This window comes from Perca fluviatilis, chromosome 17 (genome assembly GCF_010015445.1).
Source record: "Perca fluviatilis chromosome 17, GENO_Pfluv_1.0, whole genome shotgun sequence".
Lineage (NCBI taxonomy): Eukaryota > Metazoa > Chordata > Actinopteri > Perciformes > Percidae > Perca > Perca fluviatilis.
In genome coordinates, this window is record NC_053128.1 from 11,180,723 (window position 1) to 11,208,524 (window position 27,802).

General features: G+C 41.7%; 1 protein-coding gene across 5 annotated transcripts in view; it reads right to left on the reverse strand.

Moving 5' to 3' along the window:
* Positions 1 to 3,139: 3,139 nt before the first annotated feature.
* rxraa (retinoid X receptor, alpha a) overlaps positions 3,140 to 27,802 on the reverse strand; it is a 233,791-nt gene continuing 209,128 nt past the window's right edge. For 3 of the 5 annotated variants that reach the window (XM_039778996.1, XM_039778993.1, XM_039778992.1), the window contains exons 6-11: positions 19,731 to 19,915; positions 12,941 to 13,070; positions 9,745 to 9,877; positions 6,943 to 7,034; positions 4,141 to 4,246; positions 3,140 to 3,814 (exon numbers count right to left, since the gene is read on the reverse strand). In XM_039778996.1, coding sequence (XP_039634930.1) covers positions 3,667 to 3,814; positions 4,141 to 4,246; positions 6,943 to 7,034; positions 9,745 to 9,877; positions 12,941 to 13,070; positions 19,731 to 19,915 — 794 coding nt within the window. In that variant the 3' untranslated portion in view covers positions 3,140 to 3,666. The remainder of the gene's footprint in view (positions 3,815 to 4,140; positions 4,247 to 6,942; positions 7,035 to 9,744; positions 9,878 to 12,940; positions 13,071 to 19,730; positions 19,916 to 27,802) is intronic. The other 2 variants (XM_039778995.1, XM_039778994.1) reach the window with 1 other exon arrangement.

Below are 27,802 nucleotides of genomic sequence, written 5' to 3' on the forward strand. Positions count from 1 at the left end.
AAAGAAGAAATCAACGAATCTAGCCAAGTCTTAACAAAAAGATTGAAGTTGCCAGAATGCTTACGTTGAAGACGTATGAACAAATCCAGATTTAGTTTTTGTTTTAACAGACAAACGAGGAGGGATGCAGAATATAAATACTGTAAACGGAGCTCAGACTGGCAGTCCGTATACGGCCACCTGGACAGTTAATGGAATCATATACAGGCCACCTCACTGAAACGGTCCAGTAATGGTAAAACCACAAGCCAATAGAGGTCATACTCAATTATTGCTTCTTTTTTTTAACAAGCACAGACACCGAGGTTATGTCGGATCAAACTAAACATTAGTAATAAGTGAGAAAGTGCCGTCTTTTTGTCTGATTAAATACTTGTAGAAAAAAACGTAATGTTGCAGTGCTGCTTTTCCTCCGCTAGAGGGAGCGCACAGCTCTTAAAAGCGCCGCCGCATCCCTCACTCACTCTCTCTCTCTCACATCCAAACTGCCCTCCGACTCAAAGGGAAATGTAGTCCTGCTTCTATCTAATGTATGTAGTCCTGCTTCTATCTAATGCATGTAGTCCTGCTTGTATCTAATGCATGTAGTCCTGCTTGTATCTAATGTATGTAGTCCTGCTTGTATCTAATGCATGTAGTCCTGCTTCTATCTAATGTATGTAGTCCTGCTTGTATCTAATGCATGTAGTCCTGCTTGTATCTAATGCATGTAGTCCTGCTTGTATCTAATGCATGTAGTCCTGCTTGTATCTAATGTATGTAGTCCTGCTTGTATCTAATGCATGTAGTCCTGCTTGTATCTAATGCATGTAGTCCTGCTTGTATCTAATGCATGTAGTCCTGCTTGTATCTAATGCATGTAGTCCTGCTTGTATCTAATGCATGTAGTCCTGCTTGTATCTAATGCATGTAGTCCTGCTTGTATCTAATGCACAGTCTCTGACATTATAGAGCCGGCATCTCAACCAACTCTTTGCTTTTTCTTCACAAGGTAAGAGATCACTGGGCGCCTGGGGATCGCTTTCACAGAGCTGGATTAACATGTGTAAAGTTAACCCCACCCCCCAAACCCCAAATCATGATGAAAAATGAACACATGCTCTTTTATCATTGGTGTTTTGAACAGAGTAAATACAGCTATGGAGTCCTGATGGTGCCACCTGAATAATTAGACTTTTCCAGACTTTAGTATTACCGTCACGTTGACAAATGGAAGAAAAAGAATGAGCACTAAATTGAGCTTGCTGTTGCTGCTCTGTGGGCTGGACTTCATCTCATTAGAATGTGGTGCTTTAAATGAAAGCAAGCATAAAAGGGAAACCGTAAACTGTAAAGCTGGAGACAAACTCATTTTGATAAAGACTGTTAGGCACATAGTATACTAAAACTATTTAAATTAAAAGCCTTATCAAAACCACCACTACAATTCCATTTAAAAAAAAAATCCAATTATTAGTGAATCATTCAAATAGAATGAACAAATAACGCTGTATTTTGTTTCAATGCATAATTGAAATACAAAACTAATCCATATTACGTTAACTGTATTAAAACCACGAGTTGATTATAATGAAAACACCGGGGAGAAAAAAAGGATTATTGACGTGGCACACTCAGAACTCCATACTCCTCAGACCATTAACCATCTCAAGTTTATGAAAGGATGACGACAACACAGTGCTCGGGGTTGTTCTTCTTCCAGGTCCAGATAGTCAAGGTGCTTATGAAAGAGAATAAGGTGACTAAGCAGATGGAGCCTTGATTTCATTCTCTTTTAGTCCTCTTCTCCTATCGCTCTCATGTCCCTGAACTCTGCTGTGCTCCCCTCTTCAGATGAGGTAAATAAACCACCACACAATGACTATCAAATGTCTGAATAGTGGGGAAAATAACCTAAGGAAGGCATTTTCTCCGCTCCAGGAAAGTAATACAGCGAGCGAACCCACACGTCTCAAACACTCGACCTGTTTGAGCCAACAGGCACCCGCTGTGTGGACTATCTTTGGAAATGCACTCGATGCATAGTTTTGCAGCAGCTGCAGCATTTAGAGAAACGAGAGGAGGAAAAAAAAATAAAATAAAAGAGCAGAAAATGGGCATAAAGCATATTTATACATAACATGGAGATATCCAACATTTCAGTTCGACTTGAATGACCCTTGGTTGTCCAGAGAAGTGCAGAGAGAGCGAGTGTGGCTGTCCCTCTGAGGAGGAAAACAATCGGGGCGTTCCTGATCTGGCCTGGGCCCGAATTCCACCTCAGGAGGTCCATTACATCAACACCAGCTCTCCGTTTAGGAACCCGACTCCGCTGTCGTGAGGTTAAGTGCCAAGTAACAAAGAAACAAACAAAAATAATGGCTCTGCTGCAACGACAAGCACGACTCCCGCATACTGTGAATGGTTTGATGAGTGTCGAGAGCCGCCGGTCGGAGGGATGGAAACAGAGGTAATTGTGCATCGCTGCTGTTAAAATAACGTCAATACTGTATACGGTTGTAACTTTATGTACAGGTAGATATGAGGTGTTTCGAAAAAAAAAATAAAAATAATAACCTAATACCCGCTGCGTGGAGCCAGAAGGGATTTCTGAGTGTGGAGGTGTAAAATGGTGTGCTGAAATTCACAGGAAATGAGAAGTAGAGAGGCTAGAGAAGGGACAAAAAAAAAAAAAAAAAGGAGGGCCGGGTGAAGCCACGATAAAGCCCCAAAGACGACCGTGCGCTCGCTTTGCAGCCGGCCCAGTTTGCCGTGATCACCTGTAAGGCCCAAATGCTTGAAAATAAGGATGACAAAAGTTGTTCCTGCGCCTGCTGGTAGCCTTTTAGAGCATCATGGATGTAGCACACGGCTAACGCGGGGGTGAACTGGCAGGCCGTGTCCTCCGCGGTGTTGCACAGTGCTGATAGAGTAAGACATGGTTTCGGATGGGTTGGATTCGGGGCAGAGACCTGAGGTTTTTTGAGCACTTGCAGTCCTGTTAACCCACCTCGGAGTTCTACTCCAGAAAGCTCACAGCTAGTGCAAGACCTGACGTGTTCATTAGAGTCCCGGCAGGAGCACTCCCCCCCCCCCCTCCCCTCCCCTCCCCTGATAGTTAAGTCCAGTCCTGAAAGAGAAAAAGAGAGAGAGAGGTCAGAGGCTCTCCCAGTCCACGATTGTCCTGATCACAACGCTGAATGTCCAAATATGACATCACCGCCGTTTTTTGTTTTTTTTTAAATACCTGCAAGCAAAGCTGAGGGCGTTTCAGACCCGACCAGCTCTGCTTTTTCTTGTCAAGGTGCAGGGAAAAAAGCAAGGATGAAAACGATGGCTCAATACGTTTCTTTCGTCTTCTGTCCAAACTTATTTTAAGTCCACGGTTGTCACTTGTGTTGCCGTGTGATTTTCATCTATATATATTTATATATATATTCCTTATTTATATAATTTTTTACAAGGTATTAAACAGACCCATAGGCATGATGAATTCATTGTTTGGAAACACATCAAAAGGGAGAAGGGCTAGAGGGAGGGACAGGAGGAAGGGAGAAGTTCTCCATCCAAAGTCGTCACATCATCTGTCCCTTAGCTGGAGACAGAAGTTTTTTTTGTTTTTTTTTGTTTTTCTTAAAAAGGACTCCGTTCCTGATCCAGGGCTGGTGGGAGATGTTAGCTCTGCTATTATGTCATTTGATGGGGGGCTTCTAGCATCTCCATGAGGAAGGTGTCGATGGGCGTGTCGCCGATGAGCTTGAAGAAGAACAAGTGCTCCAGACACTTGAGGCCGATGGAGCGCAGCGCTGGTAACCGCAGCAACAGTTTGGCAAATCTGTCACAACACAAGACCAGAATTAGACACAGGAGCACAAGACTAATATACATCTGACAAGAAGAGGGAGGGAGGGAGGTGTGTGGAGATGATCCTGATGCAAAACAACCTGTCCTGATATCGCACGTATGTACAGTGCCTTCAATATAATGTGCAGCGGCCTCATGCTAAAGCTACTTGTATGAACAAAGTGATTCTCAAATGGCAGGTACACATTTTCTCTTAGCAACAAACGGAATTCAAGAAAGGATTGATTTGTGCAGTTGGGAGCAAATGAGGAAGAGTGTGGGGATTTGCACGTGTCATGTCTGTGTTTGTTTTCCTACCTGCCAGGCTGGTCGGGGTACTTCTGTTTGCAGTAGGCCTCTAAAGACGCGTACACTTTTTCTCTCAGAGCTTCTACCTCACCTGGATTGGACAGACCTTTAGAGTCTGTGGAGACACACACAAATTTTTTTATTTATTTATTTATTTATTTACATACATACACACACACACACACAACAACAACCCTACTGCTATTATTTGTTTACAATTAGACAGGAACTGTGTTTCATGTGCATGTACACACTTTTTTTGTTCTTAACATTCTTACAGCTTACGCTTGTTTTTACTTTATTGCTCATATTAAAGGTGCCCTGCCACACGTATTTCATTACTTTGTGGTAATGTCTGAAGTTCTACCATGGACTAACATTTTTTGTGGAAAAAATGCCTTGGTTACCTTGTTTCAAGCCATTCTAGCGTGGTATAGAAAGCCTACAGGAAGACTCAGCTCGATTTCTGCCAGTTCTCATTAATATTCAACAAGCTAAGCTGTTTGAATCTGATTGGCTAACAGCTAGCCAATGAGAGACTGGCTGTCAGAATCCTTTACCCAGCACAACTGGGCGATCTCATGAATAGTAATGAGCTCAGGCAATATGATGTCAGACTGACCAGCTTTTGTAATTGGCCTGATTTCTCTGCTTATTTCTTTTCAGTGGCTAGAGCTGACAGAGGAGGTAGCAGTTCATTTTCACATTCACGACATAACACTAACACATATGGACCTAACATATTTTAAAAAATGCAAGTAAAAACAGTTTTGTATGGCAGGGCACCTTTAAACATTGCAGGCAATTTTAGCAATGCAATATAAACAAACCCACACACAAACACTCTCTCAAGGAGAGGTTAAAGCAACAAACAAAATCAGAGGGTCACCTTGTGGGTGAACTTCATTCAACACATCTGTTGACTACATAGAAGCAGGGTATGTTTGTCACTTTTCTAGAGAGAACTCGAGCGAATCCCCTGCTCGGGGGCACATTGCTGTAGTTTAGGATGGAGAGCAGAGTATTACTATAACTCCCAAGTTGAGTTTTAACCCTGCAGGCTCGTTGTGGACGCGTGTCCCCTCATTCTAGGTTAGTCCAATTAGCACTGCGCTAATTTAAGCTCCACTGGAGGACTCCTCTTTGATTAACAACACAGGCGCGTCACTGATTAACATTTCTGATGAACAAAGCGCCGCACAAGTGATCAACAGTGAATGAACATTTGTTGGTAATGGCTGGACTCAATCACAGTGTGGGAAAGGAAGGACTGTTTATTGTTTGTTTTTTTAGCATCGCCGTCCCCTCCTCCGGTGTTCCCTCCTCCGCCACCCCCCCACCATTTGCTTTCTCCGTCAGACCAGTCTTGCGAACCCCTAATTAAACAAGGAATCAGGCCGAGATGTGAACCGGGGCCAGCAGGCCTGGATGTGGCCTGAACAAAATGTGGAAACACAAGAGGATCAGTGTGTGTCGGGGGTGAACAGATCCACAGTGGCCCCCAGGGGGACGGAGGGAGGCTTCCGCACCGAGTCATTAAAAACCCGGGTCCCATTCATGGCGTTGGTTTAGTTTACTTTGGTGCCATGTGGATGAGGTTCAAATACAGAGCAGCACACCGATAGCAGGCGTGACACATGCCTTGGCCAGTCATTCGCCGTCATAAGCTTTCTTTGGCCAGATTTTCGCAGGAGGATGTCATTATTATTTAATAAAGAATATATTGGTTTGCCCCCTGCACATTCATCAATCAAATATGCGCTGCCTCAGCTTTTATTTTCGGGCTCTCTACCTCAGTGCTATGCAGAGGTCAGAAGCACATCCGTCTTCATTTCTCAAGAGAAGTCAAGTTCAAAGACAACGCCGGCAAGTCAAAAGCCAGTTCCCAGTTCCCAATTCTCCAGTTACATTAATGAGGTCAAGCTGAGGCAAAAAGGCAAAAACTTAAAGTGATACTCCACCCTAAAGTTCGACGTACAAACTGTATATAGTTTCCTCACTCCAGAAATCTGCTCGGATTCAATCATTCACAAAAGATCCTGATGGTGACACGTTTCATTTGCTCTGCAGCGTAACCCTCGGTATGCTCAGTACATTCCAAACATACAGTATGGCCTCTGTGCCCCGCTATCAAAGCTACAAAGCTCCGCCTCAAGTAGTGCATTTATAAACATTTGGGTGAAAATATGAACTGTCCGAGACAGTGGAGAAGTGGATTATGCTTTAGGGGGTGGATTTGAGAAGTTTCTCTGGATGTTTTGAGACTTGTCGTCCCACTGTGAAAAGTTGTTGTCGGTGGAATCGGTGGAAACAAAATTCCAGCTGTGTCAACAAAGAAACTACAAACTCTTTACAGCCGTCTGCCAAGCAAACTGCAGGAGAGATTTTGATACTTAAATATAGATTTAAGGGTGGAGTATTACCAAGCTAAATTAGTCATATTCTATTTAAGCAATTTATCAGTTGAATGCTGTTGGTTATAGCTAGAAAAAGTAGCAGGCCTTACAGCACATAAATATCTTTAAACTTTAATAAAAGTCCCGCTGCGCTGTAATACACCAATGTTCAACAAACATGTCTACAGTGTTGTGGATGCTTATTATGTTGTTTGGGAACCCTTTAAGCTGTTGTTTCAAATACCCCCCCCCCCCACAACAGCTTCCACACATGTACCTGCTGTATTCTGACGGTTCTGAAATCGAAACTAGAATAAACAGAGCCCATTTAAAAATCACACATCTCTGAAACACCTCATTTACAGCTTCTTTAAAGTGCCACCGCAAATGCAATCTTACATATAGTGATATTTACCTGGGTTGAATAGGACTATCGCTCGAAGGCACCCCAGTTCTGTCTTATCCATCTGCATGTCCCTCATCTTTGACACCAGTTCTGTGAGCACTCTGCACAAAAGAGACACAAAATACAATAAAATGAATAAAGTCAGATGTGGCTCATTCAAAGTCAGGCAACGTTTTAAAGCCTTCTCGGCTACGGGTATTTTTGTATTATATCAGACAACCGAGTGCCAGGGAAGTTAAGATCACGGGAAACCATTTGAGTCTAATTGGTACATTTTTGTAAATGACACACTATGCTTCGTGTGAATTATCCAGATCGAGACATTAAAAATATATTTTTTAACTACTATCCAGCTCAACTCTATTTAAACACACACACACACACACACACACACACACACACACACACACACACACACACACACACACACACAAACACACAAACACACAAACACACAAACACACGCTCAGCCCACATAGGCACAGTTAGATCAATGGAAAAGTTTACAACCCTGAAAAGTAATTATATTTAGTACGTGGTTTTCATAAAACGGAAAGCCACAGAGTAAACACAAGCTGTAATCTAACACCCGCGCCCCCACTGTCTGTGTGTGACATCACTGGTGGGAGTGTCAGTGCGTGGAGTAGCTCGAACTCCTCACCCCTCTTTGACTCGGTCACACCCTCTCCTCGTTGCTCTTTATTTTCCCTCTCACTCAGTTTCCCTCCCCTCTCTCTCTCTCTCTCTCTCTGGATAGTAAAGTCAATTGTGGCTCTTAGCTCATTCTAATTAAATTTGTTCCGAGGAGGAACAACAGGGCTAGAAAAAAAAAAAGAAAAAAAAAATTGGAAATAGAAAAGACTCAAGTGTTTAAGTTAATCAGTGTCTTCATTTTTATGGTGAAGAGAGAGAGAGGAGTAGATAAAGAAACATTATCGGCCCTGCGCATCTTAATGCTTGCCACGGTTAATGCCAGAGATGGAATATGTCCTGTGGCTGTGAACGCCGATGATTGAGCACAGAGGCTCGGTGATCAGAGGGGCAGAGGGACAAGAAAAGAGAACAAGAGAAAGGAGGAGAGGCGGTTATTCAAAATATAGCCTGCTGTTATTATGGGTCTCATGACAGCACCTGTAACTGATCTCTGATTCGTCAGGAGCTTGCAGACTACAATTTTTATTTAAAAAATAAATAATCTAAGCCATGAGTCTTCAATGTTTTTCTTACGCCAAGGACCCCTTAACTGAAAGAGAGATGAAGCAGGGACCCCCTACTACATATTGTATCAAATTAAGTTGCATATAAAACTGGGCCTACAATAACATGTAGGGTGACCTAAAGCCTTTTTTGCATAGAATACTAAGCTATTAAAATAGCCTAATAATTGTTGCCATGAATCATGTTTTAATGTTAAAATGTGGCACAGTGAATCCTTAGGATTAACTGTATCTGTGAATGGCCACCTTAATGACTATCTTCTTTCTTATAGGCCAGTAAGCCTATCATCAGTGGGGATTTATATGTGCTAATAATGTTAGATTCATTTTAAGACTTTAAATAAAAATAAATAAAACTTTCCCCCTGCATTGACTCTGAGGACGCCCTAGGGGTCCTGGACCCCTTGTTGAAGATCCCTGATCTAAGCAATTAATTGATGACCAGAATAAAATACTATAACTTTCTAAATTGTGTATGTTAGTTGAGCTGAAGGTGTGATGCTGCTGAAGTGACAGCGCAGACTCCTGGGAGATCTCAGGCTGTCAGACAGCTTGAATGTCAACAACAGTCACCAAGGTGCTTCCTGCGCACCCCCCACTACACGGTGAGTGACTGGTGTATGGATTTTTTGGGGTTTTGACATTTTTCTGAACGGTTCAGTGTTTGTGTGAGACCCCTGATACCTACTGGTGTACATATTTAATAAACTGGAGTCGATCAATAGTTCCTGTGCTGCTTTGCCTTTCACGACTTACAGTCTAGCTGTAATATTTCAGTGGAAACCAAAATGTCATATGCTGCAAAAACACAAAATCACTTCCTAGTAAAACACACTTCTTGTTTGAAGTTGTAGCTAATGCTTTATTAGTAATTAAGTAATGTTTATTAATGCTTTATAGATTTTAATGAGGTGTTACTAACTATTGAGCTACTTAAAAAGACAAAGCAAAGCATAAGTTGCTACTAAGTATGCCTAAAATGTTACCACTTTCTAAGTGGTAACATTTTAGGCAGGTGGTGTACAGGTTTATAGTAGTCATTAAGTCATTTATTGATGCTTTATAGATCAGTAATAAGGCATTATTAAAGGTCAACTTTTAAGCAACCCAAAAGACAAAGCAAATCATGCTGGAGGAGTATAAAAACTGGTCGAATTAATTTTTCAAAACCATGCAAAAGTTGTCATTATTAATAGATTATTACTGACTGATAAAGCATTTATAAATGATTTGTTAGCATTAGCAAAACTTTTACTTATAACTTATTAAGTATGCCTAAATGTTACCACTTTCTGATAAGACGGGCACTAAGGGGTGCATACATTTACAATAGTAAACAGAAACAGACCAGTAATAAACCATTATTAAAGTAGGTTATAACCCAAAATACGTTATGCTGCCAGCCATAATCTGGTTACTCATGTTGTCCCTAGTAATGGCTCATTATTAACCTGTAAAACATTTAGAAATTATTTATTAACCACTAACAAAGCAATTAGTTACAATTTACAAACCACCTATGAAACATATTAGCTGTAGGTTGCGCATAGATTAGTTTAAAGACAAGAACGTTTAGCTACATGATAATAATGACCTGTCAAAGATGGCTCCCACTCCAGCACTATGGGCGCTGTTGCGGTGGACGTGCAGCCCGGTCGCCAACAGGATCCCGTCTTTAATCGTTATCGAACGGTGCGAAAATGATGCAATGAGAAGTTCATTCCAACCTGTGGCAGAGATGGGGAGGAGGATCGGGGGTAAGTATGAGGGAAGAAAAAAAAACACAGGCAAATCCCAGTACAAAAGTTCACACAGCATTCAAGCAAAATGAAACTGACAACAGAGGGGGAATTCCAATGAATCAATTAGGCTGCGCGGTAAAAGCGTGCAGCTTTCTCAAGCACAGGCATCAGGTTATTACGAAGACATTTGAATCATCCTTTCTGAAGAGACAAGCGTGTAAAAGGGATGAACTGCGCCTGCCATCACAATAAATACAACAGGCTTGATGTGCCAAAGCAGGGGCTTGACACAGAGAGCACTGAAGACACAAGACACTGCCTTTTGAGTGACAGGGCTCCTTTAACTGTTCTGCCTGGCAACACTCGCCTCTTTTCCCCAGAGTTGAGTTGGGTATGAGAGGAGCCGCGATGCTTTTATCCGTGATACAGCAGAACTAAAGTGGTTATTTATAGAAAACCTGAGAGCCGAGAAGAGACTAGCTCTCCAGAATAATGTCTCTCTCTGCTTTGCTGACGTCTCTCCATCATTATATGTGCTAAAGATAAGGAATGATGGGAGGACTTTTTTTTCCGGGTATGGGGTGGGTGTGTAATAGCATTTCCCCCCCTCAAGGTGGATTTAGAATATAATGGCGTAAAATGTGAGCGACAGGCAGGCAACAAGGGCAATGTGCTGAAAAAAAAATCCCAAAACCTTTGTGCATGTGATGTTAGTGATTGTAAGAGAAGTGACCGATGATTTACTCTGTGTTTTACGTGGATGCTCCTGTGATCCTGAGCGGTTAGCTTGCTTTCCACATACAGCAGATACACAGAATGAGCTGTTCTGACCTTGGTGAGTCGGACTCTCGTCTCAGTCACATAACCAAGACAGTTCTTCACGGTTACGGCCAGATTAGTGTATTCAAGTTCTGTTTGGCTAAGATTATTCTACCTAGATACAGATAAAGAGCTAGCACTAGCATCTGTAATTCAGTACGTTTTCTCAAAGAGGGTTTCTTTCAACGGCTAAGACCTGTTTTTTTTTGGTCTATATTCTAAAATCAGTGGGCATCTACTGTTGTTCAGGATCATACTAATTAAGCACCTCTTTTTTTTTTTTTTAACCAAGATAAAACAATGGTTATTTAGCTAGCACTCAACAGCAACATAGCCTTCCCTATGGTTCTGGTTAGCTGTTAGCATGCAGTCAAAGGGCCCTATCTTGCACTCAGCGCAATTGCCTTTGTACACCGACGCATGTATCATTCCTATTTTGCACCCGACGCACAGCGGACTTTTCCCTCCACAGACGCACGTCGGTAAATTAGGGAATGTATTTGCGCTCCCGGGGGCGGTTCAGCGAAAAGAGGAGGCGTGTTCATGCACAAGCGTTCCCCAGTGCTATTTTGCAGTTTCAGAAAACAACTCCGCCACAGACCAGGAAAAACCTGGTCTAAAGTCAGTGGCGCGTTATTCAGATGCTATTTTAGGGGCGCATGCTTGGCCATAATGTAGCTTGTGCACAACGCGCATACACTTTGCTTCTCTCATCTACACGGTCGCAGCAGTTCCCACTTTTGGCAAACCATACATAATTACAAGGAAAAATATTACTGACAATGCGCTTCAGGTGTTTGGATAGGTCAGGAGGGACTTTACAGTACAGTCCTCAGAAAATATTAGAGGACTTAAGGAGACGTGATGCTGAACTACGGCGGGATTGGACACTCCGACGGGATCTGGTCCGGGAGTGGTAATGCGCTCGCTCTTAAAGGGAATGTGAGATGACGCTCTGATTGGTTATTTTCACGTTACGCCCAAACCACACCTAGCTACTTCAGACCAACCCATTTTAGATTTGCGTCGGGCGCAGGAGTCATTTATCCCGCCGGTATAATAGCAACAGCGCCCGAGATCCGTCAACAAAGCTACTTGCGTTTCACGTTTCATACTTGCGTTTCAGATCGTTAAAATAGGGCCCAAAGTCTCATGGATGCTGTAGCTGTGGAATGCTAACAAAAAAGCTGCTGTTTTATCTTTGTTTAAAGACAAGATGATCGTAATTTACTATTGAGAACAATTTATTCTCTTTTCACTGCTGTGCTGGATGGACATTTCCTATACGTTCAAATAACAATGGCTAGATTCAAGTAGTCCCCCCCTTCCCCCCCAAAAAAATGTCATCATCCATCGTGATGTTTCACTGTGGAAATCTTCATATGCCAATTGCCAGTGACATTGCCCAACCCTACTGGAGGGGCCATTATGATATAAAATCATAATCATCATTCTTTAGCCATGTTTCCATTCAACAGTCAAGCAAATTTTAAGCAAACTTTTGAAATGTCCCAAAAAAATACGAAGGAAGTAGGAAACAAGTCAACCGGAAACAAGTCACCTTGGCCATATAACCCATCTACGAGAGAAAAATAGAGAGAGGTCTTCAGGAATTTGGTTTAGCCGGGCAAGTTTTAAATGTTCTTTCATGTCAGCCAGTGTTGGCCATGTTTAATGCTGTCAGGAGACAAAGACACATATTGAGAATATCCAGAAAGACGCCGAAAGCGGAAACAGCTTATTTTATAAACAGTTATGTAAGTTAAATGTAGTGTGACCTCTAGCTCACCCAGTAGAGTGTGCGCCCCATGTAGGCTGAGTCCTTTGCAGCGGCCCGGGTTCGGATCCGACCTGCGCCCTTTTGTCATTCCCTTTCTCTCTTCCCCCTTTCCGGTCTATCCACGGTCACTATCTAATAAAGCGAACAGCCCCCCCCTTACATGCAAGTTAAATCTTTGCTATCTCAAAACTTATTTTGCCAAAGGCATTTCCATATCCTGTTTAGTGCATCAACTCTTCTTTGACAAAGGCAAAACCCACCTCAAGGGACTGTAAACATTTTTTTTGCACAATCAAGAAAGACAGATAGAATTTGCCGATTCCATCCAGCTTTTCTGATACTTCAAAATGCACATACAAATACAGTATGTGAATGGAAACACAGCTAGTGTCATTGTTTATTGGTTGGTTGGCTTTTTTATGACTGTGTTTTAGCCTTTTTTGACAGACCTGCTCGTAGAAGGATGACCTGGTCGTCCAGTGGCAGCTCAGAAAAGTGGGGGATCCTCTTGGCCCACTCCACCAAAGTAAAGAGCTGTTTGTCAGCTGCCTGACAGATATTTGTCACTGGGTCGTTGGGCTGCAGGGAAACAGAGACAAACAGAAAAATCTCGAAGTTAGAAATCCAGGTTATGCATAAAATGAAAAGGTGTAATATTGTTGTCTTAGTCTGTGTGTCTCTTTTTGGCTGGTGTCAGGTTGAGCCACCTACCAATACACACGTCCAAGGTTACACGAGTACTATGCTATGAATAATATTCTCTCAAGAGGAGCAAGTGGGAAGACAAAATAAACAGTGATTCTGTCCCAGCTCGTGGAGGAAATACCTGCAGAGAGCGGCCGGTGAAAAGAACACTTTCACCAAGCAGGCATGTTCTTTGGGGACCTTTTAGCCAACGCACAAATCAGCCTTTGGACAGCTAGTGGAGCTCAAGAGGCCCCTCCTGACACTTCACAACATAACAATCACTTAGGAGCTCAACAGGACTTTGTTATCAAGTTTGGCAGACCTAGAGAAAACTCAGCAAATGATTGTGTATAATGATCCACTCACAGTAAAACATATAACAAAGTCTGTAACTATTCTCCAAATTCTCAATTTTTTTTTAATTGTTTTTCAAAAGATGAATTGTTGTCATTTAAGGTCAACATTTCTCAGTGGGAAAAATAAATCTTGTGATTTTGATATTTTTTTTAAATAAAAAAGTCAGTTCTTGGAAGTGGACTGGACTGGCTAATGGACATTGTACGTTACATTGTCCATTTAGTGCCCTAAATAGGAACACTGCCTAGTCCTCCATGAAATAAGAGGTGAACCAAGGACAAAGCTTCAATTATTCATTGATTTCATTACATTAGATGTATTAAGCCTTGAGGAGAGATGAGTGTAAAAGCTGGAAGGAAAGCTAAAGAAAGATGTCACATGGACATCTATTATTGTAAAAGCATAGTGCATATGCATTTAAAAAGCCTCTCTTCACTTTGGGTGCTAAACAGGGTTAAATGCAATCTCAACGGTGAACGTAGTACATATACCGTTGCTGTTAAAGCATGCTCATATGTCTTCAATTACAGAACAATCTACTTCTTTAGACAAACATTTAAATTTGGTTAAAACTATTTCAGCTCCCCTGGAATAAAGTAAACTCACATTTACCATTGAACAAGGCTGCAGACAGGCTTTTAGAACATACATCACGGTCTAAAAGCTGAGTTAGCTAGTGTTTCTTTTATTATTCTTGTCCTTAAAAAAAAACTAAAGTTTGGAGAAAGCGTTTACAAAATACTGGTATCCTGAAGAAACTGGCTATTGTAAGACATAAACTGCAGTTCAGGTGGTCAGAATCTCCACATTAAAAAAAATATATAATAAAGGCTCAGATCTCTGTATGTAATGTTAGCTCCGCTGCTGAACATGAGGAGTTTTCTGATCATTTCTGTGTGCGATTTAAGCGTCAGTCCAGAGACAGGGACCGCTTGCCCTTACCTGTCCCAATACATTAGATTGGGAGACATTATTCTTTGACCAACAGAAAGTTTATGAGCAGCAGTGGAATACTAATGCCACACACATACAGTATGAATAACTCACTAAAAAATGTGTGTGTGTGTGTGTGTGTGTGTGTGTGTGTGTGTGTGGGGAACGACAAATCCCAAAGAATACTGTCAATCTCTGATGAGAATTTACCATCAACCCAGGAGCACATACCCTTGATATATGCGTGTGTAAACAAAGACTTTATGCACATGCTTTTGTGCATAATTTTAAATCAAGTAAACATCCTTAAAGTATCCCTGTGTGAACTCACACTGACAAAAACAGTCTGCAACTTCTCCCCAACTTCTTTCTACCAAATCCCACAGATCGATGCTAAAAGCTCGGAGGATCCCGACATCAACTGCAGCTCTCGAGAGAAGATTAGTTTGAGATAAAGGAGAAAACATCCCTCCGCTCGCATTGTAACACGCAGGCCAAAGACTATCCCTTCCTCTACTCCACGTCGCCTCCCTACGGTGTGAAACTCACACTCACTGCAGAGTATCACACGTATGAAACTTAAACCAGACACAAAGCCTACACTGTTTTTGAAAACTGAAAGTCGTCTTTAGGGGGAGAAAGAAAACAGGCATCTTATGAATATTTCAGCATCTGATCTCCGTGGGAGACCTGGACGACGCAGCTCAGCGCGACAGCCTTCGTGAGCTGCGCAACCCCCTCAAAAAAAAAAAAAAAGACACAACATAAACAGACAATTCATTCCAAAGAGCAACCCCAGCCAAAACAAAGAAAAACAAATAGAGGCTTCAGTGTGCGACACGGTCCTACCACTCTTCCTCATAAGAATACAAGTCCCAGGGTTCTCGTTGAACATGGCATGCCTCATGAATGTTGTATGGCTATCTTAGCCATGTTTACACTGACCTGGTTTCTTTGCCCCTGTCTGTGGAGATGACAAGGGAGAGGAGCTTACACTTCCCTGCAACAATCCTCCGGCATCACATTACTGTACTTACTGTTCAAGTCACAGAACAGCATTAAGGATGTTATCGGGCCACAATGGAGGAGCCCGCTGTGACCTGTGACGGAATAACATTAACCTCCATGTATGTCAGTACAAAAGGGGGGATATCTCAAAGCTCAACTGTTACAGCTACATCTGATGCTTCTACTGTGAAGACCACAGCTGAAAACAGGAGGCAAATAAGTTTGGACAAAAACTGAAACTTGAGAGAGATAACAGCAATGGAAGAAATTTGAAATGGCTTGATTTTAGCCCCATTGACAGATTTTTAAAAGGCTGCTACAAAAAAATAATAAAAAAAGACACTGTCTTCATTCCCAGAAAATCAAAGAGTTTATAGCCACACGTGCTTCCCCGCCATGGACGATCATCCCAGCAACTTAGAGAATTGCCAGGCTTGCATACCGTCCTATGAAATTTTCATCACTTGGAGAAGGGGAGACGAAAGATTTGCCTTTCAATTTTTCATTATTCAGCTTGAACCAGACTATACTAGCGTGACAACAGAGAGAAACTTTGGTACTCACACAGATGAGTATGATAATGAATTACTCAAGTGTCCCACTTTTTGTCGATTGAGAAAAAAAAAGAAAAAAAAGAAGCTGTTCTCATTTGCTGGCGCGGGGATGAATCATCAGCTAATTATCATCTAAATAACAGCAACGCTTGCTGCCTTAAGCTCGGGAAAAGATGATAAACTAAACCTTTATATAAATTAACACACAGACTGTAGAACAGCCATCCAGAAGAGATGCAAAGACAGGAAGAAAGAGGAGAGAAAAACAGTGAATAAAGGTAAATAAACACCACCAGGTTTAGTGAACGATAGTATTTTCTCAGCTCACCCTCCTCCTTATGAGAAGTCCTCTCCCTGACTGACTGAAGGCACATTACTAACGCCTGTTTAACTCCTGTTCTAGGGCACCATGAGATAAACACACTTTATTCAGGTTGGCCAGACCCCGGCCATTAGACAGCGGCGGTGGCCTATTCATGGTGTAGCCTCATGGCCTGGGCCCTGTGATTAATTATAGCATGAGACCTCACAGTAGTAGTGTGTTGGGGGGTGGTGGTGGGGGGGGGGACTCAGAGAGAAGGGGAGGACAGCCTCAATGCTGATACTCTGCCAACATCCTGGGCTCCAGTTTGGTCAAAGGGAATGTTTTCTTGCTTACTCCTAGTTGTAGCTAGAAGGGCTGCACATTAGTACGTTAGTTAAAAGAAAATATCCGTAGCAAACTGCACTTTAAAATGTTACTGTCACTTTTTCTTCTTTTTTTACATAGGTGTCTTTTATATGATTCAATGTTCAATTTGTTCAATAATAGAATGTTGGAAATGATTTCCTTTCATTTGTTTTAAATTCAACAGGCAATTTGCTGCATTGTAGAAGAATACTGAAAGCAGCAGAAATGCAGAACTGAGTACACTTTAATATATGTTAATTTATCCCAAGTAATATCGCTATCGCAATATTTAACAACGTTATCACATTTTCTCCTCATATCGTGCAGCCCTAGTATCTACCATTGTTTTACTCAATTCATTCATTCCCCCTAGTTTTCACCATTTGGTTTGTCCGATCCCCTATGCACTGCTGCCCTTGTTACTGCTGCTGTTGGACTGCTGCAGATAAACAGCCATGTGCTCCATGACACATGGCATCACCACCCACTTGTTTCCACCTGCCAGCGATTAACATCAGCGGATGGCCATTACCAACCGAGAGTTGCTAGTGCAGCGACAAGGATAACAAGCCTCCCTGGCTTACCAACATGGCCAAAAATAATTTAAAAAAAAGTTTTTTTGTAAAAAAAAGTCAAACCTTCATCCCTTTCAGCTCTATTGTATTGTCACAGTTGCACAAATTAAAAAATCAAAACGTAAACTATCTGCACTGCTAGATACTGGGTCTTTGGGTGTAAACTGACCCTTTAAATATACAAAAACAAAAGTCTTGGCAGCAATAATGGGTATAAAAGCATGCCACATAACTTGAAAAATGTTCAAAGAGACATTCAGGAACGATGCATCAAGACCTAATTACGGCAGGGTTGATATGGCTGAAATCAATATTACAAAATAATAGTGATAGTTTCTAATCAATATACAGTACAGTCAAGGATATGGCAAATATGCAGTGCAAATGCATATTTAAATATTATATATAAACAAAATTTCAACCAACCAAAAAACTTTTAACAACAAAAAAAATTTTTTTTTTTCAAAAAAAAAAAAATTTTTTATTTCATACTGTAATTACAACTTGCACGGAGATTCAGGAATTTGGCCAATTTTGTGGGTTGATATCATGATATGATCATGATATGATTCCACTTATTAATACAAAATTCTCAGCCCTGTACATGTGCATATCAGTGCTGTTTTTATCTCTTCTCTAGTCTTTTAGAAAACCTCCTCTTCTTGGTGTCAGGCTGGCAGCGGGCATCCAGGGACCCAGCATGGCTGAGCCCAAACACACTCAGTGCATTAGTATGTCTGAGCTGCCAGCCGCTCCCCCGTGACGCCCCACTCCTTCTCCCTCTCTCTACTGTCAACGCTCATCTCCTACATTTTCATCTGGCCCCCCAAAATAGCTCCCATTTACTCACATAACAGCCTTCACATTTCTACCTTTACTTCATAGGACATTTCCCTCCCCTAAAGCAGATAAATCCCAGAAGAAGCCCCCCCCCCCTCCCTCCCTCCTTCAGTCTCACTCTCCATCCCCTTGTTCCCCACTGCCGCCTTTGGTAGGCTGCTTCACAGCTCCACTTTCTCATGTTCCAGCAGAATTCCTGAGGAAGCTGAGGCTTTGTTGGATGCTTTCAGGAACAGTCTGCCTGTTGCATTATTCATCGCTCTTTAGTCTCCTCTGTGTCAAAGACAGCCCACAGTGCCCAGCTGATACTGAGGGGATAGAGGAAGAAAACTCACCGCTGAGCAAAAGAGCTGATGCAAGGGGAACAGGTAAACCAGCGCTCTAGACAACAAGCAGTCACCTCCTAAAGGGACTAAACGACGGAGGACAAACCGTAATCACAGCCATCTTCACCAGCAGGCAGCGGGGGTTTGATAAACTTCCTGACTGTCAGTCTTAGACTCCACAACACAAACAACCAAACGCTTCATTAAAGCTGGAGATTCCATTACTGGAGAAAATAAAATGCTTTTCAAAACGGCAAGTCCCAATTCCAATCTGCATGGCAATTCTTATTAGATTATATTTACACTGAAAAATTACTAAAGTACATGTGTGCTAAAATGTCAGCACGCACATTTTAAAGTGTGCTGTTTCTCAACTCCCCAATTCAATGCAAACATTTGATAAAAGAGCTACATGCAGCTGGAATGAATTAAACAAAATGTGGACAATGCTGGGACAGCTCCAGGAAGATTTTGGAAAGCAGAATCCATCTGCAATCAGCCATTAGCCATAAATCTGAATAACATTTCCTTTTCTCTTATGTCAGTTTCACTGGCAGTAGCATTAGACAGCTACAGTGTGATTGTCTTGTATCATTACGTATTAGTTCTAAATAATTGACTAAGTTCGTCCATACTAACTGCAAAAATACTACACATTAGGAGTATACTGTATATGGACACATTTTAAGACTACGTGCAGGTAATTAAACGTCATTGTATCTGTCCACATTAACGTAATGACACATTTCAGAGGCTTTAACACAAGAAAGCAGTGTAAAATTCCCACATCTATGAGAAAATGGCAGAAAAGAGAAAGAAAGTCAACTATGTGCTGTATGGTAAACTATTTCACTTCATGTCGGTTGTTTTCACCCGTGACACCCTATAAAATGCTTTCTACCATTGTCAATAATAATACACAATGAGGTGTTCCGATATCTGAAAATAACAGACACTTGATGAATCTGAGTCCGTTATTTTCCCTATCAGGACACCTGAGAGTTTTATTGTGCCTATACAATGGCCACTTATCCCTGCCATCAACGTTTTTCAGTTTATTTATAGTCCGGTTAGGTTATAGTGGGCGAGAATGGAGAATAGTAACCACTATACCCTAATAAATGTAGGAGTACATTTGAGAAACAAATGCTGCCGACCAGCCCTAGGTTAAATATAAATTAAATGTTTGTGTGCCCATGGGCATGGAGATGTACACAAAGTGATGACTTGCTGCAGAACGACACAGTATGGGAGAGTTTGCAAAAGAATGTATCAAAATACCAACTCACCGAGTTGGATGGCACCCCGAGGTTGGTCTCTATGTACGTCTCGGTTTTGGGTTCCACCGCCTGCTCCGCCTCCAGAATCTTCTCCACGGGCATGTCCTCGTTGGCGCAGCTGGTGGACTCCACCTCGTTCTCATTCCTCTCCTTGGCTCGCTGGCGCTCCTCCTGAACGGCTGCATGTAACAAAACTGGTTCCGGTCACTACTGCTGTTTTTTGTTTTGTTTTTTTTACAATGTCAGCATGTGTTCAAGAGCACACGTATGTTCAAAGAAAGATTCAGGATTGTAAACTTGCATAGTTTTAATCACTAAGCAAGCTTCTAGTTAAGGGTTTTCTATGAAAATGACCTGAATACTGTTCAAGTAGTGTAGTGCTCAAGTAGTTATGCAATATTAAAGCTGCATTAAATCAATGGTTTTAATGTTGACAATGAATCAAATTACTATTGGAAATGTGAAAGCGGTCACTCGTAGTGACTCACAGAGAATTATGACCCAACTCTGGGGTTACGTTCAGCCTCTTTTAGGTAATTGTTTTGGCTTGGCAGCACATTTATCGATTTGCCCTTACCCTGGGGTGTAGTGCTATTTGTTTAAGTACCAAAGCACACCAATGATGTGCACAGTTGTGGCTCGTTTCAAAGGTTATGTAACCACTGTTCCTAAGTTGGCAAGTTTATATACATAAGTCAACTATAAATATAAAATGAAAGGATGTTTTGCTGCCTTTTTGTTAATAGTTAGCTAGCTATAGACTAATAATTATTATTTTCTTTTATTAACTGTGCCACTACCGCCGGCAGCTACTGGCAACTTTTAAGGTGGAATGTTTGCTTGCATGTTACTCAATGCATGAGTTGATGTCATGAATAAATCAACACACCTTAAATGGCAATATGACAACTCTGACCATTTCATTTGTTTCTACGGTCTTTCTTGCATGATATATGCTTTAGTGATTATTGGATCTTCAAGGACTTAAAAAAATTTGTTTGCAAACTTTTAATATTCTATTTCCTCACTTGGAGAAAAAAAGTGGCAAAGCGTCAGTCCGGCAACATCTCTGCTTCACCGCTTTTATCATCCGCCCTGTTTCGAGCAGTAACAAGTTCTGATAGACCAACTGCGCGCTACCGACCCAGGAAAAAAAAGTCGGAAAAAAAGTTAGCGACTAGCTCTAGCTGGTGAAGAAAGTGGAAAATGGAGACGCTAAAGAACCACACACTTTGAGTTGGTGGAGACCAAACAGGAGCTAAGAGAAGAATGAATATTGGACTTTCATCCATCTGGATGTAAGGAAGGAGTGTTTTCCACCATGTTTTTAGCACATCTGCCCCCTAGTGGCCAACCATTTATTAATGCAGCTTTAATTCTTCAACTTTTAATGCAAGATCAAACAGGTTCAGTGCCAATTCTGCAATGGACTGCAAAATCCAGATTGTTGGTCATTTTGTCTATTATTTGTGAAAATACAAAAATCTGCCAATCTGCCATGTGGTAAGGTTATTCCAACCTTTTCCTTTGTTTTGTCTGCAATCAAGTGTTCTTGTTTCTTGTGTAACAATCTGCCTTACCTGAGTCTTGTTTGAGACACTGAATACGACTCATTTTCAGTTTGAGACATCCTCAAAACTGCACTGGGAACTAGGGCTGGGCATGATTACTCGACGATCGATAATTGAATAAGAATTTCGTCGATCACGTTAATTTGTTATTGATTAAACTAATGCTGGTTGCGTTGCGTAGTGTGAGTCTTGAAGCAATTAAACGAATTTCACAGTGTGGCAGCAATTAAACATTTTACCACCTGGGGGCAATATTTGACTCCATACTCAGTTACTTGGCTGCGAGTTTCCGTTTCGATTTCAAAAGTAATCATGAAGAGGACACATAGAAGTGTGGCCTGGGACCATTTTGACTAATAATAAAAACAAAAAAAAAACTACTTAGTTCACTGCAAACCCAGAGATGCCGTGTATAAGTACAACACGGCCACGACTCACATGATGTAGCCTACCACTAAACAAAGTGCATCCGACCCTGGTTAATGTTGCTGGCGGCCGCGGTGCATCTGGCTCTCAGTCTCAACCTAGCATAAACTTGGCGTTAGCACGGAGGAGCTGCGATGCACAAGGAGCAGAGAAAATTACCCGAGGGACCTGCAAGTTCATTGAGATGGATATTGGAACCAGCATATCACATTTCGTCACAACGTACCATCACCAGACTGGTAGAAACTCACTACGAAGAACGGAATAAGGTTCCCCGGGCTGGCCAAGTTAGTGCGGAGGTAGGCGACCTGTGCATCCCAGCAACACGGGTGTTTTCGGTGGCTGGACTGACGGTCACCAGGTAGCGGTCGCGTCTGACCCCAGATCATGTCAACATGCTTATCTTTCTCAACAAAAATCAGTAGACTGGTGCAGAAGTTGTACGTGAGTTAGCCTACTGATTATTTTGTTATTAGGCTTTGTCCGTGCCTTTGATAGTTTTGAGTTAACCACATTTTGACAAAACCTGTCAGATCTAAGAATTATGATGTTTTTGGTTAAGTTATTATTTAACATGATTCTTTTTATTTATTATTATGGAACAAACGAGGGTCTCTGTTTAAGAACGGCTGCTCACAGCTGCGGGTTCTGCTGCTTCAGAGCACCACACTGCAGCGCATATATCTATAATCTATATCTATAACCTCCAGTTTAACTAACACAAGTGGTTCTTCTTGTCTCGAGGAAAAAACACGCTGTATTTTTGTATTTTCATTGCATTTTAATTCATAAAAAGTTAAATAATTAATTTTAATATAAAAATATTAATGATAAATCGATAGTCGATCGTTAATTCTCACGACGATCGACTAAGAAAATGTAATTGAATGCCCATCCCTACAGGGAACCACACTGGTAGATCTATTTTCTACTCTGAATAAAACTCAATGTATGTGCCTGTATCAGAGATGAAATGACTTGATAAAACAGATGTCTTTTTGTTTTGTTTTGCAAGGCAGTTGTAGATGTGGATGGATGGATGGATGGATGGAACAGCTTTTAAGACTGAATCTTCCCGTTGAATAAATACTTGAATTCTGAGAAAACAAATTGGACATACTCTGGTGCACATCAGTAGAGAACTGAATACATATAGTTGACCCTTGTTGGTATTTACACACACACACACACACACACACACACACACACACACACACACACGTACATACAATGTGTGTGCACGCTTGAGTGAGTATTTGCTTGTCTGTGTCGAGTCTGCATGTGTAAGTGCCTGCTGCAGACATTGTGTCTCAGTAAGCCAGTGAATAGTGCATGACCCTGTATGTATTATGCCAGTAGACAGATCCAAGAGAGTTCAATCATCAATAATTGCTTCGACAGAACGGATGGAATATATTTACGACCTTAGACCTACATTATGCACAACGCAGTAGCGAGGAAATGCTCAAGGACATCTTGCAGCTTCCTTTTCAAAGAGATGGGTTTTCTTTTAATGTAATGCTCAATGACAAACAGCCGGCTCCTTTCATACACAAATCATTTATAGACGAATAAATAACGTATCGTCTGTCGTTCCTTCTTTAGGCCATGCGTGGTCGTCAGAACAGCTTAAATAAAAAATAAAAAGCCATGCAAATCAATGAAGACTCTGTTGGTTCTGTCATTTGATTGGCTTGGCATGGAGACACAGGAAGTGGTTTGTGTGCTGAGCAGACACCGAGACTCACTGTGGCCGAGGCAAGAGAAACCGCACTTCCACCCTCAAGCGAGAATGGAAAAGATGTGTGTGTGTGTGTGTGTGTGTGTGTTTTGTCTTTTCAAAAAAGGTTATAATTTACTTAATTCAAGACACCACAGAAAAAAGTGCTGTGGCTTTTTATGAGTTTATCCTCCACACATGGATAAATAAAAAGTTTTGTACATTATGTGTTGAATGACAAAGGGCTTTTGGAAATTCAAAGTCAGCATACAAGCCGACATACACACCTGGAGAACGGTCCTCACACACACACACACACACACACACACACACACACACACACACACACACACACACACACACACAGTCTGCAGGATGATCTGTCTTGTTACGTTTCCCCTACTCTGGTTTCTATTCCAAGTCCTGAATCAGAGAGGTTGTGGTCTTGTTCGGGGGGGGTTGGGGGGGTGTATGGGGGCGGTATAGGGGCCCCATTTTTAGAGGAACTGCTGTCTGGCAGTAGAGGTCAGCACAAGGGTAGAATACTTGTGTTGGAGTCAGGGAGAGGTGAGGAGGGCTGAAATCATGTTAGCTTTATTCCCCCCCCCTCTCCTCTCCTCTCCTCTCCTGACTGGGAGAGCATAAATTCATTTAATCCTGTTTTTCTGTGGATTCGCTTAGCCTTTTGGGCTACTGCTGCCTTGTTCTCCAACCACAGCCCTCGGGGTGCAGGGGGAGGCTTAGGCAGCACTGAGAGCGAGGCGAAAGGCGGTAAATGATAATATCCTTGAAAAGGAGTAAAGAGCCTAACAATGACATAAATAAAAACAAGAAGGAAGGGGAGGGGAGGCCAAGTAAAGGTCAAGACAAATTAGCCTTGGATAGAATAGCCTCCAAAATGCATTTATCCCAAAAAAAAAACAAAAAAACTCACCTTTAAAAAGTGAAGATACATCCAACACACACGCACCTACACAACCGGCTACGCTCTTCAGCTCCCCTGGCTCGCTCACTAGAATCTATACACTCTATATCTGTGTTCTGTAACTGTGGTGACCATAAAGTTGAGAGGCAGTGATTGATTTGTTCAATGTGCGAAAGAGTGCTTTAACAGCACTGCTGAGAGCACTAATATTTGTAACACCCTCATGGAGTGTTAAAATTCACACCTGACTGCTTGGTTTTCTCCCCCTCACACAACCCGTCTCTTCCTGGTCTTATCGGCTCTGGAATCTTTCCTCCGAGGTGCTTAACTGTACTACCCCAAAATCACTGGGTGTCTTTCGCGATGGGTTTGGTATAAATATAAAAAGAAATAACATGATATATTGTGCAGCCCTAGCTTCTACTATAATTTATTTAGGTTTGGAAGGGTTTTATGTTGAAATATTAACTTTATGTTCGTACCCTACCTGTATTTACTCTTTATTTATCGGATATTATATTGCACTCTTTTGAATACTGCTCCCTTATGAACTGCCTCCCCCACTTCCTCTGGAACCCTCTCCCCAAACACATGACTGCACCAATATGTCCACATTCAAATCACTAATAAAAAACCTTTTCAGAACCGCTGTCAATGTGTGATTAATGTGTGTTAAATATTTTAAGTGGGTTGTTTTCTATGATCACTTTAACTTGTGAAAAGTGTCTTTAAAGGGATATGCCATGGTTTGTTGAAATAGGGCTTATCACAGTCTCCCCTACCTGTAGATAGGTGGGCCAACACATTTTTTGTGCATACATTCTTTTAGGGGCCATCCACATGGAAACGTTTTTTTGAGCAAACGCACATGTTTTGCATCGTTTGGGCCGACCGTCCAGACGAATCCTGCAAACGCACTGCCTGAAAACGCACTTTTTTGAAACCTGGTCTCAGGGTGAAAAAATCCGAAAACGGCTCTCGTTTGGCTTCGTATGGATGGTGAATACGGATCCGTATCGATGATGTCATCGCCACACCCCTCTTTTACACCCTCTCCCACGGCCGCTGACGCACACAACTGCGTTGAAGCTAAGCGAGCACATCCCATCTCCATGGTCAAACCAGCTCACTTCATCTAAATACTGTGTCTCTGCTCCCTGACCCTTCCCTCTGGATTCTACACAAGATATATTGCTAACGTTATGTAGCTAACGTTAAACATCGCTAAAGTAGCTGACCGCTCCAGCAGCGAAGTATTGTTAATGTTAGCTGCTATGGCTATCTGTTTATAAAGTGGAAGTAGATAACTTATCAACTAGCTAGCTAATCTGTCTGCTTATAAACTCCTTGAACGGATTGTAGTAACTTTTACCACGGCTTATCGTAGAAAGGCTACTGCAAGAAAAACGTATAGATTATTAAAAAGACATCATTCATGGATCATTGATGTTTGTTTGACTGCCAATGTTAGAGCTAGCTAACGTTAGCGTGCTAACGTTAGCTCGCTACTAGCGCGCTGCAATCATGCAAAATAAAAAGCAATCCAACAGCACATTATACAATGTAAACAAAGACACGTTTTTTTGCGGCAGCCTTTATAAAATGAGCAGCGGTGAAAGATATTATAGTCCACGGATGTATTAAGAGAACGTTATAATCTAGTCATGTTATGATGGGAAGTGGAAGTGACTATGCTCTTCTTCTCCGTTTTTGGTGAATTTCTGTAGCAGAAACAGCTGTAGCTGTAGCAGACAGCTATATAACAGCATATTCCAGGCCTATAGGCCTGGAATATGAAGTAGCGTGTTGAGTCATTTACAAGTGGATTCGTTTGGACGCAACTTTTCTTGAAACGAATCCAGGGAAGACGGGTAAAAAAAAGATCGTTTTGGTACGTGTGGACGGGGCCTTAGTCCTGTGCAACACCGGCAGCGCCGCCGCTAGTTAGCTTAGCGTAGTGAATGGAATCCTATGTTGCCGGTTAGCATGTTGTGAGTAAAACTGAGCCAACAAAAGACAAAAAAACAACCTAATTACTTGCACTGAGACAAAAAATTTGTTGGCCCACCTATCTACAGCTAGGGAAGACCGTGGTAAGCCCCATTTCAACAAACGGTGGCGTATTCCTTTAAGTACCCTGAAAAGCTATTCAGTAAATAAAATGTATTATTATTATTATTATTATTATTATTATTATTATAATAATACATTGTGCCCCGTTTCCATGATACATGGCTCTGATCTTTACGAGGAAAAAGTTTTCTTTTTTCTTTGCCTCTTTAGCACCTGCTCCAATCCATAACAAATTCATTGGCTGATCTTAATAGTTTTTTCAGTTGTTTCAGTTTGTAGTTCTTTTGCTTTTTTCCCCTGACCTAACGGCTGTTTAAATGCACTTTTGAATATTATAAAAAAGTGAATGCATCACTGTTTATAATGCCATGAAGTCTGCATTTCAGTCGGTTGCAGGTTCTACCTGTTCCGTTCGCTTCAGCACAAAATTTGGCCTATACAAGCACTGTTTATAAGGCTCATAGCTTAGCAGCCATGTATATGTAACAGAGTTATAGCTCCACATTGACGTCTGTGGCTTTCACAGTCTTTCAGTAAGCTTTTAACCAGGTGGCATTCACATTTGAGGTGACAACAGTGTTCATTCGGTGACATTGGCAATTCAATAAAGTCACTTAAGTTTAAAGATTCTACAGTTGATGCTAGCTTAATGGCAGTTACACACCAACCAGACGGCCTACCGTCGGCAGAAAAGCCAGTCGGACTGATCAGTCTCCCGGAGTTGGTCCAAAAAGTGCCACAGAACACACCAAAGAGACGAGACGTAATACGTCTCCATAACAGCAGTAGGCGCTAATCTGTATTGTTGCCCAAAAAATGAATCCCGGCAGCTGATTGGACAAACGCGTCACATGGGTTTGTTTTCTCCAGAAATTCAAAGCCAGACTGTCATGGCGGCTCGTACAGAATACGATCTCATATTGTACTAAAATAGTTCACTGAAACGTGTTTCTGAAAACATTTTAAGCGAGAAATAGGCCATGCAGTTGCTGAATCTGTCTTCATTTCAGCTCAACAAAGGTGAGTTTAAAAGATTTTCGTCAGATTTTGAGAGACTCTAGTCACGCTCATTCCGCTCACCATTTCCGGATGAGTCCCGACTGCCCTGCCGCCGACTGAACATGTCAGGTTGGCCAAAATGAAGGCTGACAGCCCCTCAGACGAATGACGGCACGGAACACACCGAACAGACTCGAGTCACTGACCTCGCCAGACTGTCCGACGGACGATTATCGGGTTAGTGTGTCAGAGCCTTAAGACCGCTCGCAAAAGGTTCAGATGGTAACCCTATCTTCACATTTTTATCATTAAATGAATATTTCAGGAACATTTATTACAGCATGCTATCTTTGCTAAACTACGACAA